This window comes from Colius striatus, chromosome 6 (genome assembly GCF_028858725.1).
Source record: "Colius striatus isolate bColStr4 chromosome 6, bColStr4.1.hap1, whole genome shotgun sequence".
NCBI lineage: Eukaryota > Metazoa > Chordata > Aves > Coliiformes > Coliidae > Colius > Colius striatus.
This window is the reverse complement of record NC_084764.1, coordinates 43,507,048-43,520,726: the sequence shown is the minus strand read 5'-3', so window position 1 is coordinate 43,520,726 and position 13,679 is coordinate 43,507,048. Positions and strand designations below refer to the sequence as shown.

At 47.7% G+C, this 13,679-nt stretch overlaps 1 protein-coding gene across 7 annotated transcripts in view; it reads left to right on the top strand.

The window, feature by feature from the left end:
- TRAF3 (TNF receptor associated factor 3) overlaps positions 1 to 2,326 on the top strand; it is a 67,914-nt gene extending 65,588 nt beyond the window's left edge. For all 7 annotated transcript variants that reach the window (XM_061998228.1, XM_061998227.1, XM_061998226.1 and 4 more), the window contains one exon: positions 1,120 to 2,326. In XM_061998228.1, the coding sequence (XP_061854212.1) occupies positions 1,120 to 1,691 (572 nt within the window). In that variant the 3' untranslated portion in view covers positions 1,692 to 2,326. The remainder of the gene's footprint in view (positions 1 to 1,119) is intronic.
- Positions 2,327 to 13,679: the final 11,353 nt, after the last annotated feature.

Genomic DNA, 13,679 nt, shown 5'->3' with positions numbered 1-13,679 from the left:
GGTAATGCTGATACTTCTGATTTTTTTTGAATAGGGAACTGTGTAATCCCTTTGGTGATGTGGCATTGCTTCCACGCTGTTTCTTAGGCTTGATTCTTGTCTTTGGTTTTGTTTTCTCGACCCTTGTCTTGATTACGGTGTTAGATCGTTCCTCAGCCGATCTTTGACAGCTAGTAGCTTTCAGCAGCTTCTTTAACTGTAGTCTCAGCGTATTGACAAGTCGTCTGTTATTACTCCACCCCTCCCTTCTTGGATCAACAGTGTGGCTATCCACCTGAAACCACAGGTCCTGCTATCTGTTACAGCGGTATATTTGAGCCAAGGAGAAGCGCGACGTCTGCTTGAGAGCAAGGTTATTGTTGTTCTTGCTGAATGAAGTGAAAGCTGGAGTGTAGCAAGATAGTGGAGATTATATGTAAGAGTCTAAATGATTGAGAAAAATAATGTTTAAACAGATCTGTATAAACCAAACCTGCCTTAGGAATTCACCTGCTTCTCAGTATTGTACGTTGACCGATTTTTGCCAGCGTGCAAAGACAAAGAGTAACGTTTCATATGGGGGAAAGGGGATATTAAAAACATCCCTCTCTCCAAAACAAGTAAGTGACCATATAATACAGAGTTAAGCTTGAACAGTCTGCTCTCTTACCAGCAACTTTAGTCCCAGCATGACACTTCTGAGACAGGTAGTGGCCGAGAAGAGTATTTTGAGGGATCAGTGGTACTTCTGGCTTTGAGATGCCGTAGGTAGGATGTGTGACCACTTCTGAGGTCTTTGCTCCTACTGGCAATCTACAGATAACGCTGTCATGTCTCCTCCCAAAAAATGGAAGCCTCTCTAGTTACATTGCTTAGTGACCAGACAAAATTGATGTTGGGTGATTTGACTGTTTGACTTTTGCTGCATGTGTTTGTAAAGATCCCAGTTAGCCTAGATCCTAGCTGGCAAACTAGTCCATGGGAATCGCTTCGTCGGTGGCCGAATGCACTTTGGTTCTTGAGGAGGAAAGTGGTTTTGATCCGCAGCAGCGGCATTAGCAATTGATTTTTACAGTCCTTAGGAGCAAAAAAAAAAAAACCCCAATATTCCTCACCCTGATCCTTTCCATTTTCTACCAGGCCTGCTAGAGACACAGCTGAGCAGACACGATCAGATGCTGAGCGTTCACGACATTCGGCTGGCTGACATGGACCTCCGCTTCCAGGTCTTAGAAACCGCCAGCTACAACGGAGTGTTGATTTGGAAGATCCGAGATTATAAACGTCGGAAGCAAGAGGCAGTCATGGGGAAGACTCTCTCCTTGTACAGCCAGCCCTTTTATACTGGCTACTTTGGCTACAAGATGTGTGCCAGAGTTTACCTTAACGGAGATGGCATGGGGAAGGGGACGCACTTGTCGCTGTTCTTTGTCATAATGCGTGGGGAATACGATGCGTTGCTTCCTTGGCCCTTCAAGCAGAAAGTGACTCTGATGCTCATGGATCAGGGACCGTCTCGACGTCACTTAGGAGATGCTTTCAAGCCGGATCCAAACAGCAGCAGTTTCAAGAAGCCGACTGGAGAGATGAACATTGCGTCCGGCTGCCCCGTCTTTGTGGCTCAAACTGTCCTAGAGAATGGAACGTATATTAAAGATGATACTATTTTTATTAAAGTCATAGTGGATACATCGGATCTACCAGACCCCTGACATACGACAGGGGAGGTGGATTAACCAGAAGACGACTCCGTTTGGGGGTTTTATATTCAGTTTGTCTTCAATCAGAGGTCCTAAAGCTCACAGAACCACCTTGTGGAACAGATGGAAGGGTTTGAAGGCATAACTGCATAGGGTCCAACTGCAAAAGTAGCAACACATTAAGAAATCATACCATGGTATATTTTTTAATAGAACTAGCAACACTTAAGCTCTGAAGAATCACTTATCCCTCGTGAGGATAATGATTGTGGTCAGAGAGGATTGGTTTTTTTAACTTATTAACGATCTAGTCAATTGGAGGTGAAAAGACATATACGGTGTGTGCTGAATACATCACTGAACTTTTCTGTCTCAAAGCCAGGATACAAAAAACAAAAAGAACCTTCACACGTGGGCTAGCTGGAAATTGTCAGCATGTTAAAAGAAGAAATGATGAAGTAATGTTGCAATTATGATATTATTTGAAAAACTGAGGTGCAATCTTGTCTGAAATATAGTATATTGTCTTTTTAAGGCCTCATCTGGTCTCTGTTTTAATAATTACTTTGTCAGAAGACCTTGGAAAAGTTCTCCATGTCTTCTCAAAAGTATCTGAATCCAAATCATATTTTTATTTAAAGTTCTATTGTTACAGAAAACATTTTATTTTAAAACTGTTGATAGACTGATATTTCTTGGAAGATAAAAAAAAACCATAGAAGATATCAAACACTGGTTATCACTTGTGATAGGACAAAAAACTATTCAATTCTGTTATTTCTCTTTGGAAATGTAAAACCTACAATATATGTCGTAGTTAATGACACTATTTCAAAATTAAGGAAAAAATCACTCATGGATGCTGTGCATCATTATCAGATTTATAATTGTTTTCACCCTAAAATAGGGCATTTGTTGAACTTTGGAGTTCTAAACGGAATCCTGTACATTTTTTAAAGTTCTGCCCCATGCTTTCCAATCAAGCTATATATGTTGCACATTATGCTGTCAGCAGTATATAGTGTTTTCAGTATTGGGGAGGAGGATTAGTGCTGAAACAACAACAACAACAACAAAAAAAAGCCTGTATGTTTGTTCTGTACTAGCAGCCATTGCTTCTTAAGGACAATTGTCTTAATCCAGTGACGGTGGCTTGCATGCATACATGTGCCTTAGATGTGCTGTGCTGCTTACAAACCATAGCTTTTTATTCAGATTGATTCTGATATCTGACAATGGTAGTTTAATTGGGACTTCAGGCATAATGTTTAGCCTTGTCTTCAGAGCCCTTAGTTACCTTGCAATGTACAAAAGAGAAGCCAAAGCCCGTTTCTTTGGCTCCTGGAGCTTCTCCGACTTGGCCGTGGTGGAATCCATCTTATTCAGGTGCCAAAACGTTATGCTCGGTGCTCCTATGGAGCTTGGACTAGACGGTCTCCACGGCCACTGCGAAGGCAAGGGACGGTTTTCCTCCGATGCCCGTGGCTGTAAGGTGGCATCACTTGAAACGGACCCACCCGAGAACTGTGTGGGGCCGTGGATGCTCGTGGCAGCTTTTCATAGCAGACAAGCATCCTAACGGGGGACGCACGGGCTCCTTCCCTAGAACAGCCTGAACTGTAGCGGAAAACATTTGCTAGCCCTGAAACCTGCTGATTTGCAACCTGCTGTGTTCATCTGCTTCTATTTGATAGCCTGTGACAAGTAGAGACATAGCCTGGCCGTGCTGCTCTTGAAAGCCCGAGAACCGCCTCGGCGGCGGAGCGGACCTGCGCCACTGCGCGTTTCGCCTCCCTACGCTGCGCCTCGCTCGGCCTTTCGTGTCGGGTCGTGTCAGCTTCTCTGCTTTTCTGAGGCATGGTCACAATTTTTTGTCTTCAGGTGCAGTTGAATTCATGCCTTTGTATCTCAGCTTGTCTTTGCCGTTGTCTTTTTTGGCTGTGCCTTCACACACGGTGCCTGCAAGAAGTATTTATGAATATACAATGCATGCTAAGTGGTCTTCATTGGGTTTCCCGGGCACCTGCTAGAATACTGCCTGCTGCTGACCCTCGCAACCGTCAGCGGCAACTTGTCTTCCTTTTCTTGCCTTCCATTGTCCAGGTACTGTACTCCCTTTATATGGTACATTGCTGTCAACAGGTGCAAGCTCAAATATGGAGGCACGTGCTAGCCTTTCGTTTCTAGCACGGGAAGGGAAGGCCGTTCTGCACAAGAGATAAATATCTATAGATATACCCACACCTATATCTCTAGATATAACGCCATGGCACTTGCAGTTTTATGCAGGCTGCGTAAGCAAACCCATCACTTAACGCTTTGAGGGCGAAGGTTCGCTCGACTCGTGTCATTTGGATAATTGTGAATGTAGGCAACTGAGCTTTTTGTGTTTGTGCCATCACCAGAATTTTACTGAAAACAGGATTCCCAAGTGGAAATGTCCAAAGGACTCTCCTCCCATTGCCTAATGCATGTCTTGTAAACTAAAGTGAAACCGTTTGGCCGTCTCTAAAACAGTTGATATCCTGTTTCGATCTGGGACTTGGAGGAGATTTCTAGCATAAGCAGGGCCCAGCACATTCTGCAGATTTGTGACTACGGTTTATCAGCTCCTGTGACAGAATTGCGCTTCTAAATCCAGGCTCTTTCAAAGAGGAGGAGGCAAAAAGCGGTTCCGGCCTTTGCGATTGAAAGAGGACATTGGATCGCGTGAACGGTGTAAACTGATAGGGAAGTCTTCCTGAGTCTGCACACAGCCTAAACCAGTAGCTTTAAGAGATCTGAATATCTCCTCTTAGTGGGATACTGACTCAGAAACTTCACAGAGAAGTTTAGATCCGAACACTGCTAACTGTATTAATGCCGATCACTGTAGCAGAAACATCAGTCACTGTTGTATTTCACAGATCTCTATGCTGCTTTCCACATCTCCCAAGTGCCAAAAGCACCAGCTGCCAGAACCTTCAGCTTCACTTGGGCAGCTTTTATAATGCAGTAACGTGCTATCGAGAGAAGAATATTTTTGCAGATGTGCTTTTTATCACGGAGAATCAAACGGAGGCCTACTGCACTTCTTTTTTAAAACCACATGAAGCTGCCAGAGAATTTCCAGTTTGCCAGCCCTGCGTACTGTGAAATCCGGGATCTCGCTACACGAAACGTAGACGCCGCCTGCTGTGGAATACCTGAAGCCTTGACTGTAACACTCCTTTCTCCGCCGAACTCGCGGGCCATCTCGGTAGAGTTCTTACTGTGTACATAGAAATCGGTTTCCTCTGCTTTTCCAGCAAGGAGTATGTAGCATTTTGTGACAAACGAGGCCGCTGTATATTCTCTAAATTGAAAGGAAAAAGATACCTGGTGCTTTACTCAACACTTTAAATTATTTAAACTCTTTCCTCTCGTCGTGGAAATGCCCTTTTATCCTTTTTTCTATGTGTTCCTGACCCAGATAACCCAAAGTTTTCTAGGGACCGTCTGTTTAAAGTGATTCACGGGGCAACAGTCCTGCCCCCACGTATACTCTCGGATCCCAGCTAACTCCTTGGTGTGCTGTTATGGCCAGGGGGTCCCAGAGTATTTGTGTTACTTTGAACAGAGTTTCTGCAGTGGAACCTTTTTGTTTCCCCTCTGCTTAGCGATTCTTAGCAGCGCACAACCCAAGTCTCTTCTTAATGGTGACGCTCCACGTTACGTACGAGCCTCTTCTGTTTCCAGCTTTCTCTAGGGAGATTCCAGTGTGTGACAGTCTGGATGTTGCCCTATTTGTACACTCTTCAGCACGGGGTGAGTGCATCTGTTACATAGAAAGTCTTGAATTCTAAACAGGATGAAACTATTTGGGTGTTTGAAAGACCAACCTGCAATTACGATGCGTGACCACGTCTGCGTTACTTCTCTGGTCTCATTAAAAGGGTCTTGTTTCAGTTACTTGTCTACATGATACACCTTTCAACTCCCGACTTAACAATATGCAATGTTGATTTCAGCCTTGTACTGTAAATGTCCTTCTTCACAAAGAGAATGTGCAATAGGAAAAGGGGACGATGGGTGGCATCGCTTGGACGGGGGAGGGGATAAAACCCGCTGTGGGCAACACGCCGGCTTTCTTACAGGTGGGGAATGCGGTTAGTTGCCTTTTCCTGGGGGGTCTTCCTGCTGGGGAAAGTTGAAGACATGTGCCTGTTTTTGGTGCCTGGTGAATTCCTCAAATGCAAAGGTAACAGAGATCTGTGGTAGTTGTGATCGAAGCGTTGAACTCGTGGAACGTGCAGCTTGTGACTCTTGTCGCTCGCCGTTTCTCGGTTCGCCACCGCTGTGGCTCGTCGAGATGGAGGTTAAAAGCTACCACCTATTTGTATCTTATATTCCATCATCTGGGATAGGCATTTCACCAACAATGCAGGGTTTCTGTTGCTGTGTTGTTTCACTTTTAAAACACTGGTGCTGTTTGGTCCAAGACAGAGGAGCGTGTAGGGAGTGACGAGAGGTTGCCTGCACCGCGGAAGAGTGGAAAATGTGACTGCAGTATTGATGCCTTGATATGATTTAACTATGCAAATATACAAATAGGTGAGGGGGGAAGTATTTCTTGGGTTGCATACCTGATCTCTTAGGTCTTTTCGCTCTGTAAATGACTGGTAGGTGTGTAGGTACCTACGTGTACACACAGACATGCATGCACACATATATGCAAAGTCTTTACGTAGAAGGGATGAAACGAAACCCTTTCCTCCGAGTTATGCTTGATCAATTGGTGCAAATACAACTTGCTGCTGCTAAAGGGAGGATCTTGGCTAAGGGCAGATTTTTGGATTCACATCTTCCAGGTTGAAGGCCTGTAAATAGCAAACAGTTTGTTTAGCCTTTCTGAAGACCTCGGAATGTTGTCTAGGACACGTGTCCTTCCTCACGCTCAGCTAACTGGAAGGTTCCTGTATTTTAAAGGTAGTGGTGACGGGGCAACTTGTTAATTGCAAATTCTTTCCTTTAGTTTGGGAACAAAAGAGAATACAAAGCACCTCTTCCTGGAATTTCTTATCCTGTTGAGTCAATACCTCTGTATTCTGGTTGACCTAGAAATCGTAGCTACTGCAATAAAAACAGTTGCTTTGGGAATTGAGTCTGTGAGCAGTTTTCGGTGCTGTGTACAGCGTAGGAAGCACTTTGCGTCTGCAAACGTGTTCTTCTTATATAGCAAGTACTTTTAGCCTGGAAAAAGGAAGCCAAGGGTGAGAAGTGAAGTGACTCGCCCGGAGTCACGACGGGAATCTCCTGGAGAGCTGGGACCGAATGAGAGGTCCCAGTTCCCTAGTGTTATCCTCAAAATCACTAGGTTTTAATAGGTTTGTCCCTTTAAAGGAACTGTAAAACAAGCTGACATACCTTAAAGACCCCCATCAGGACAGTAAGGGCTAGAATCAAACATACAAGCTGTCGTGATTTGGGGTTGTACGTGTGCGGGAGCCCGTGCCGGTGGTAGCAGTAAATGTGTGTCCTGCTCTGTCTGTTCAGAATCACCCAGCAAAGTCAGTCTCATTTTGAGGCTCCTCTTAACTGAGGGGGGAGAACACCATTGTTAGGGGAAGCGGGTTCATCTTTGTTCCACCAGCCTTGTAGCATGACTGACCATTTGTCTCTTGTGAGGCTTTCTCCCTTTTTCCTTAAACCAAAATACGGAGGGCTTAATTGTTCTTTCCTGCCTCTTCATCCAGGCCTTTGCTGAGAAGCACCAGATAGGAAGGCTGTAGAGAAACTTTGGACTGCTGATTCAGGGACATCCTCTTTAAGATTTAGAAGAGTGGAGATGTACAACACGTTAAGGGATCTGGCTATTCCTGTTTCTCTTCTAATTTATGGTCAAGACTGCGGCTTCTGTCTTCCATTTCATGGTCTCAGTGTAGATACTAGGCTGTGTTCCTTTCGATTTCTCTTTGGTTTTCCCTCCCAAGTTAGGATTAGTTCCTTAGGGTTCAAATAAGTCCTAAATTTCACAGAGAAGCACCTGAACCAAAATCCTGGATCCAAACATCCCAGCCTTGATGTGGAGCTCCCATCCGGATCCCGACTCTGTGGCTTTACTAACCTCACCCGTTTAGGGAAAGGTTCGTCGTCTCTTACGTGGTGTTTGTGTTCTCGGTCCTTTGGAACTAAGCTTTTCATTTGGTTGCCAGTTCTGCAAGGACTTTTTAACTTCTTAGCGATGCCGGTGTTCACACGCTCCATTGCTGGCAGTGAGATGCGATGTGATAAAATTTGACTCTGTCTAAGGGTTACTGAGATAAACCAGCATTATCATTCGTTAAAGGGTCATTTTCCTGCATAGCGGCGTCGTGGGCTTTCGGATTCAAATACAGCTCACACCTGAAAGGACACTTCTTCCAACTATGACCTGCATCACTGGCAGAGAGTTGTCTAATCTGTACTTGTGGAATGGGAAGGTACAAGCTTCCATCCTTGCTGATGCGTCATGTGGTCCACCCACTTTGGTTTTCTTTGTAGCTGTTGGTTTGGTTTGAGTTTTGGTTTGGTTGTGGTTTTCTTTTCAGTTTTACAGTTCAGGGGTTTTCTTTTCTACAAAGTGTTATAACACTCCAGTGATTTTTTTTGTGGTGACTTAGAGCGCTGTGAAAAACACACCCCGTTAGGAGGGGACGGGCTACATGGAGGCCTGTTTCTCTCAGACAAGTAGGATAACCTTTAAGACACGTGGAACGACGTTAACAATCAGGAAAAACTAAAGCTCTGACATTTGTTTCCAAGAAATTCTGTAAGAAATATCTAGGGGAAAGACACCAGTGATAGAGAATAACGTACAACTTAACGTGTTTGGAACTTGTGTATCCATTTCTTTGACTCTCATCCTCTTCAGTGAACCGGTACATTTGTGTTCAGTTTTACTGTCAAAAACAAAGACCAAAGAAGGCCAACCTCATTTGATTGTGTATATTCTGCCTGTCTTTATCAATAGCTGTAAGGATACAGTGCAAGTGATCTGGTAACCAGTGGTTCTCGTCCTTTTCTTTTAGTGGGGGGGAGGGGGAAGAAACCAACTTAAAGGTGTATAATTTATTGCTCAGCAATAACCATGTTGTTAAAATAAGAGTAATTAAAACAAGGAACTAGCAACATGTCTTAATTTCCCAATAGCATTATTATATGTTGTATTTCAGTTTCTTGTATCTTGTGTTTTTGTATTTATTTGTGTTTGGAGGTCTTGCTATGTCTCTTTTGTGTTTCAATGCTAATAAACAAGGACAGTGTGTAAGAGTGTAGAATGCCGAACTCTGAAATGCTCAACTGTGTTATTCAAGGGGAAAAAAAATAAATCTAAGTAGGAAATGATATTTTTTAAAGAAAAAACAAACAGCCCTGGTGTGTTGAATTTGAATGACTGCAAATGGCCAAGGTGCTTCCTTCCTCCTCTCTGAACCCCTCTGTACGTTGGCTCCTCAGAGCGTGATGCTTACCGTGGTTTGATGCTTATGTGTGGGCAGCAGGACGAGGGAGGTTCTTCTCTCCCTCTGCTCTTCCCTGCCGAGGCCTCATCTGGAGTCCTGTGTCCAGTTCTGGGCTCCTCAGCTCCAGAGGGACAGGGAACTGCTGGAGAGAGGCCAGTGCAGGGCCACCAAGATGATCAGGGGACTGGAGCATCTTCCTTATGAGGGAAGGCTGTGGGACCTGGGGCTGTTTAGTCTGGAGAAGAGGAGACTGAGGGGGGATCTCATTAACAGTTACAAATATCTCACTGGTGGGTGTCAGGAGGTTGGGGCAGCACTTTTTTCTGTTCTATCCAGTGACAGGACAAAGGGGTGATGGGAAGAAGCTGGAACACAAAAAGTTGCCTTAAACACAAGGAGAAACTCTTTCAGTGTGAGGTGAGGGAGCCCTGGCCCAGGCTGCCCAGGGAGGGTGTGGAGGCTCCTTCCTTGGAGGTCTTCAAAACCCACCTGGACACGTTCCTGTGTGACCTGATCTAGGTGGGAGCTGCTTTGGCAGAGGGTTGGACTGGATGAGCTCTAAAAGTCCTTTCCAACCCCCACCACTCTGTGATCCTATGTTTTCCCTTCCTCAGCAAGAAACTTGCCATAACATTTATCAGAGCCCTGTTTTTCCCGTGTGATAGCTCTGCTGGAATAAACCCGGCCGTGGTGTTCATCCTGACGGCAGCGTCAAGAGTCCCCGTGCAAAGAGAGTAGAAATAATTGGAATGGCTTTTTGTGTGCTTGTGGTACATTGTGTTCCCAAAGAGGGTGGGAAAGGGGAGGCAGAGTGGGGCCTGGATGTCTGAAAATTGACATCTCTGGGGTTTTTGTTCTTCCCCAGCGTCGTCGGTGACTCTCCTGCACCCAGCAATGCGCTTTGGGTGTGTGTTTGAAAGCATGAGCACGGTACAGGCTGTGAAAGCAACCTGCTGTTTCGAAATGAGTGAGGCAATAATATTTCCACCACCCTTCAGCTTCAGCCTAGTGATGAAAACCCTCATCCCCAGGGGTGTACGGCGCACGTCACTTGTGCCGAGCGCTGTGCTGATCTGGCTGTCCCTCCCCTGCTTCTTCCCTCCCACCCCTTCCTACTGAAAATCCCTTTTCGCCTCTTTCACGTCACTGCGGGGGTGATACTGGGTTTAGCAGTGTGGGAATGTCCTGCCTGTGCCCAGTCAGGACCGTGGTATCTGCTGCTGGAGCGGAGCAGGAGTGGCACCCAGCCAGCCCATACAGGCCTTTGGGGCAGGAAGGCTAAAGGTGCTTGGTGCCTCTTGCTAAAATGGGGATGCTGGAGAAAAGGTAAAGGCAGGAATGGTGGGCACAGCACGAGGAAAGGGTGGCCGAGCACTGAGTCCTCACTGGATGCAGGCTGTGCTAAGGTGGATGCTCCCTCCTGCTGCTGAGAGCAGTAACTGGTAAGTGACTGGGGTGCTGTGGCATCCCCTGCCCTGCTCAGCACACTTTCCACTCCCACAGCTGGCACTCGAGGCTGTGCCTCCCAAAGCTCTTCACATCTCCTCACTGTGGAGCTTGGCAAAGGCAGTTGGCTCACTTGTGCTCTTTAACAACGTGGGTTACCTTCGAGCAGAGCCCTCTTAAGCAAGAACGGCCTTTGCTATCCTGGAGCTCCTCCTCCTCCCCAATGTTTTTGCTTGGTGCTGCTCATATGTGACACTTGTGTCATTACAGTGCAGCAGGGTAGGTGGAGAGGAAACAAATTGTTTTAAATGTGAAGGCAAACACCAATTGTCTCCTCGCCTCCCTGCTCCTCCTCCCCCAGCAATGAACTGGAATTGAAATGATACACGACGCCGCTCCTGGCAAGAATGGTTCTGTGTGGAAGGTTTCTTCCCTGTGACAGGTCCCAGAAGGCAGCTGGCAGCCTTGCAGCAGGCTTTCCCTGGGGCTGAGGGGAGCAGAGTGCTGGCTCTGGAGGGATGAGGAGCAATCCTGAGCTATACAGCAGTGCTGGACAGACACAGACGTTGCCCAAGCCTGGCCCTGCTGCTGGGGCTGTTGCTTCAAGAATTGCACGGGGGCTTTGCAAACCATTTTTGGAAGTCCTCCAGTGTTTCAAGCCTTGGGTTGTTTGCTGTCTGGTAAGGAGAAGCACTTTCAAAAACTCTTGGCTTCTGGACCTGTCTCCTTCTATCTGGGATAGTTTGGTGTCACTGAGGCCTGGGATGGTTTGAGGAAGGGGGAAATGATCTAGTGGTCAAAACAAGTGGCGAAAGAGGTGGTTTTCCATGAGTCAGTTGTGTGATTCCTCCCTGCATGCCTGGGCTGAGTCCTGGAAGCTCTCACCATTGAGCAACATCTCTGACTTGTTGTTTGGACAAAGAAAGGTGATAACCCAGGAGCCTTCCCCTGCTGCCTTTCCCCTCTACCTGGGGTGAGTCCACACCGCTCTGCACCTTTGGGGTGAGCTCTGGCAGTGGTGAACGCTGCACCCTGAAGCCTGCTCTCATCTGTGCTGTAGGCTCCCTAGAACAGGGAATGGCCCCTCCAGGAGATGAATTCTCACCAGCTGGGCTGGGAAATGCAGAAGAGACCCTGGGGACTGACTTCTACCCACAAATTGGGGTAAGGGGTGTTTGGCCACAGCTTGTGGTACCAGCTGCAGCTGGTGGGAACGTGCATTTGGACAGCATTGCTGTGCTGATTAGAGGCAGGAGCTGTTTGCAGACATTGCTGTGGACACTTGATGGCTGCACAGAAGCTCCCACAGAGGAGATCATTGGGATCAGCCCTGGCTGGCGGGAATGGCATCTGTCTCTGCTTACCCTGCACCATCGGCCAGCGGGAACGTGGCTGAGGCTTGAGCCTCTCCCCAGCCCTTGTCCCTTTGGCAGCTGTCCCTGGGGTAGCTAGCAGGGGCTTCCACAGCTCCAGCTCCATAGCTGCTGCTTGCAGCCATCCTCAGCAGGAAGCCCTTCTCCTCTTTCAGACTACAAGATAACCCTTGAGTCAGAACAAGGCTTCCAGATAGCTAAGAGAGCAAAGGTGCTCCCCTCTGGTGCCTTCCCCTGCCTCGCTGCTCCTGGGGCAGGGTGACTGTGAGGCTGCTGGAGGCCTCTAAGTACCTGCTAAGTTCTTCTGACCGAGTCACTGCAGAGTCCCAAAGAGAACTGAGCTCTGTGTGCTTCCTGCTGCCACGCTGGGGCACACTCAGCACCGGGAGCTTTGGAGCCAGCTTTGGCGTGCCTCTGCCCTCTCTGAGGCCATGAGGCCTGACAGGGTTATCCCAGGATAATAACGTGCTTAATGACTTTCTGGGGATGGCACTGTTGTGGCATGGCTGTTGAGAGGGCTGCAGGGGGCATGTGGGAGTTGGGGGTGACCCACCTTGAAGACTGTCAGTGCTCCATGCCAATGGGCTCAGCATGGGCTACGTTTCCAGGGGCAAAGGGCCAGGCCTGAGGGCTCCTGAGGGAGGAGATGGCCCTCCTCTGCAGGCCACAACGGCTTTAACTGGCAGGAGAAGTGCAGTTGCATCCCAGGGGAAATTCAGGGAGGTGCTGGATGTCCCTGAAGGGCTTGAGGAGGTGGCTTTGCAGACTGGCTGAGGGGAGCTGTGTTTCTGGCTTTGATGCCAGCTCAGTGCTGCAGCAGTGCAGATCTGCAGCAGAGATGTGCTTGCAGGCTGGAGAGCTGGAGGCTGGGCTAGCAGCAAGGAGTAAAACGTGCTGAACTCTGAGTTAGGGCAGCTGCTTTCATTTCTGGGCACTGGTTTCTGCTTCCTTTCATATCTGTTGCTCCCTGTAACAGCCTGATCCAAATCCTGCTCCTGTGCAGCCTTCTCTGGTGCCTGCCTGGTCCTGGGGCACAGCAGCATCTTGGGGAGGTAGCAGCAATACAACTGCTGGGGTGAGCATGCTCTGGCCCTGGGGACAGACCCACAGCAAAGGCTGGGTCATTCTGTCCCCTCACTCCCAGCGGTAATGCTGCAGTGAGCAGCTGTCCCCTGTAACACAGGGTTTGCTGGGATCTCTGTAATTGCCTTGCCCTATCCTACCTTAACTAGAGCAAGGGGAGCAGGGACTGTTCATCCACAGGCAGGATTTCACAGGCCCTTTAATGAACACAGGAAATTTCAGATCTCTGCCTGCTTGTCAGATGAGTTCTGGCTCCCTTAAGATCAAGCAAGTACCAGCTTTGGTGGGACTAGAGCTGATGGGCAGTTGTCCAAAAGCAGCTACTGCTGGGTGTAACAAGTAAAAATAAGGGTGTGAAGTGCTCAGGGCCCATGGCATTGCTCTCTGCACAGGGTCCTGTGAGCCACTGCTCCCCTCCTGCCTGCCCTGCCTGTGCTACAGGGTGCTGAGGCCACAGACAAGCACACAGACTGCAGTCCACTCTAAGCTGCTATTGCTCAGTATCCACGACTGATGCTTTTTATCCCCCCATTAAAATGTAGGGCACCTCTCTGCAGCCCACAATCTCCCTGAGAGGTTTGTAACCCCTCCACTGATGTCTGTTCCAAGCACTTCCCCAGTCTCCTCCTGGCTGCCTG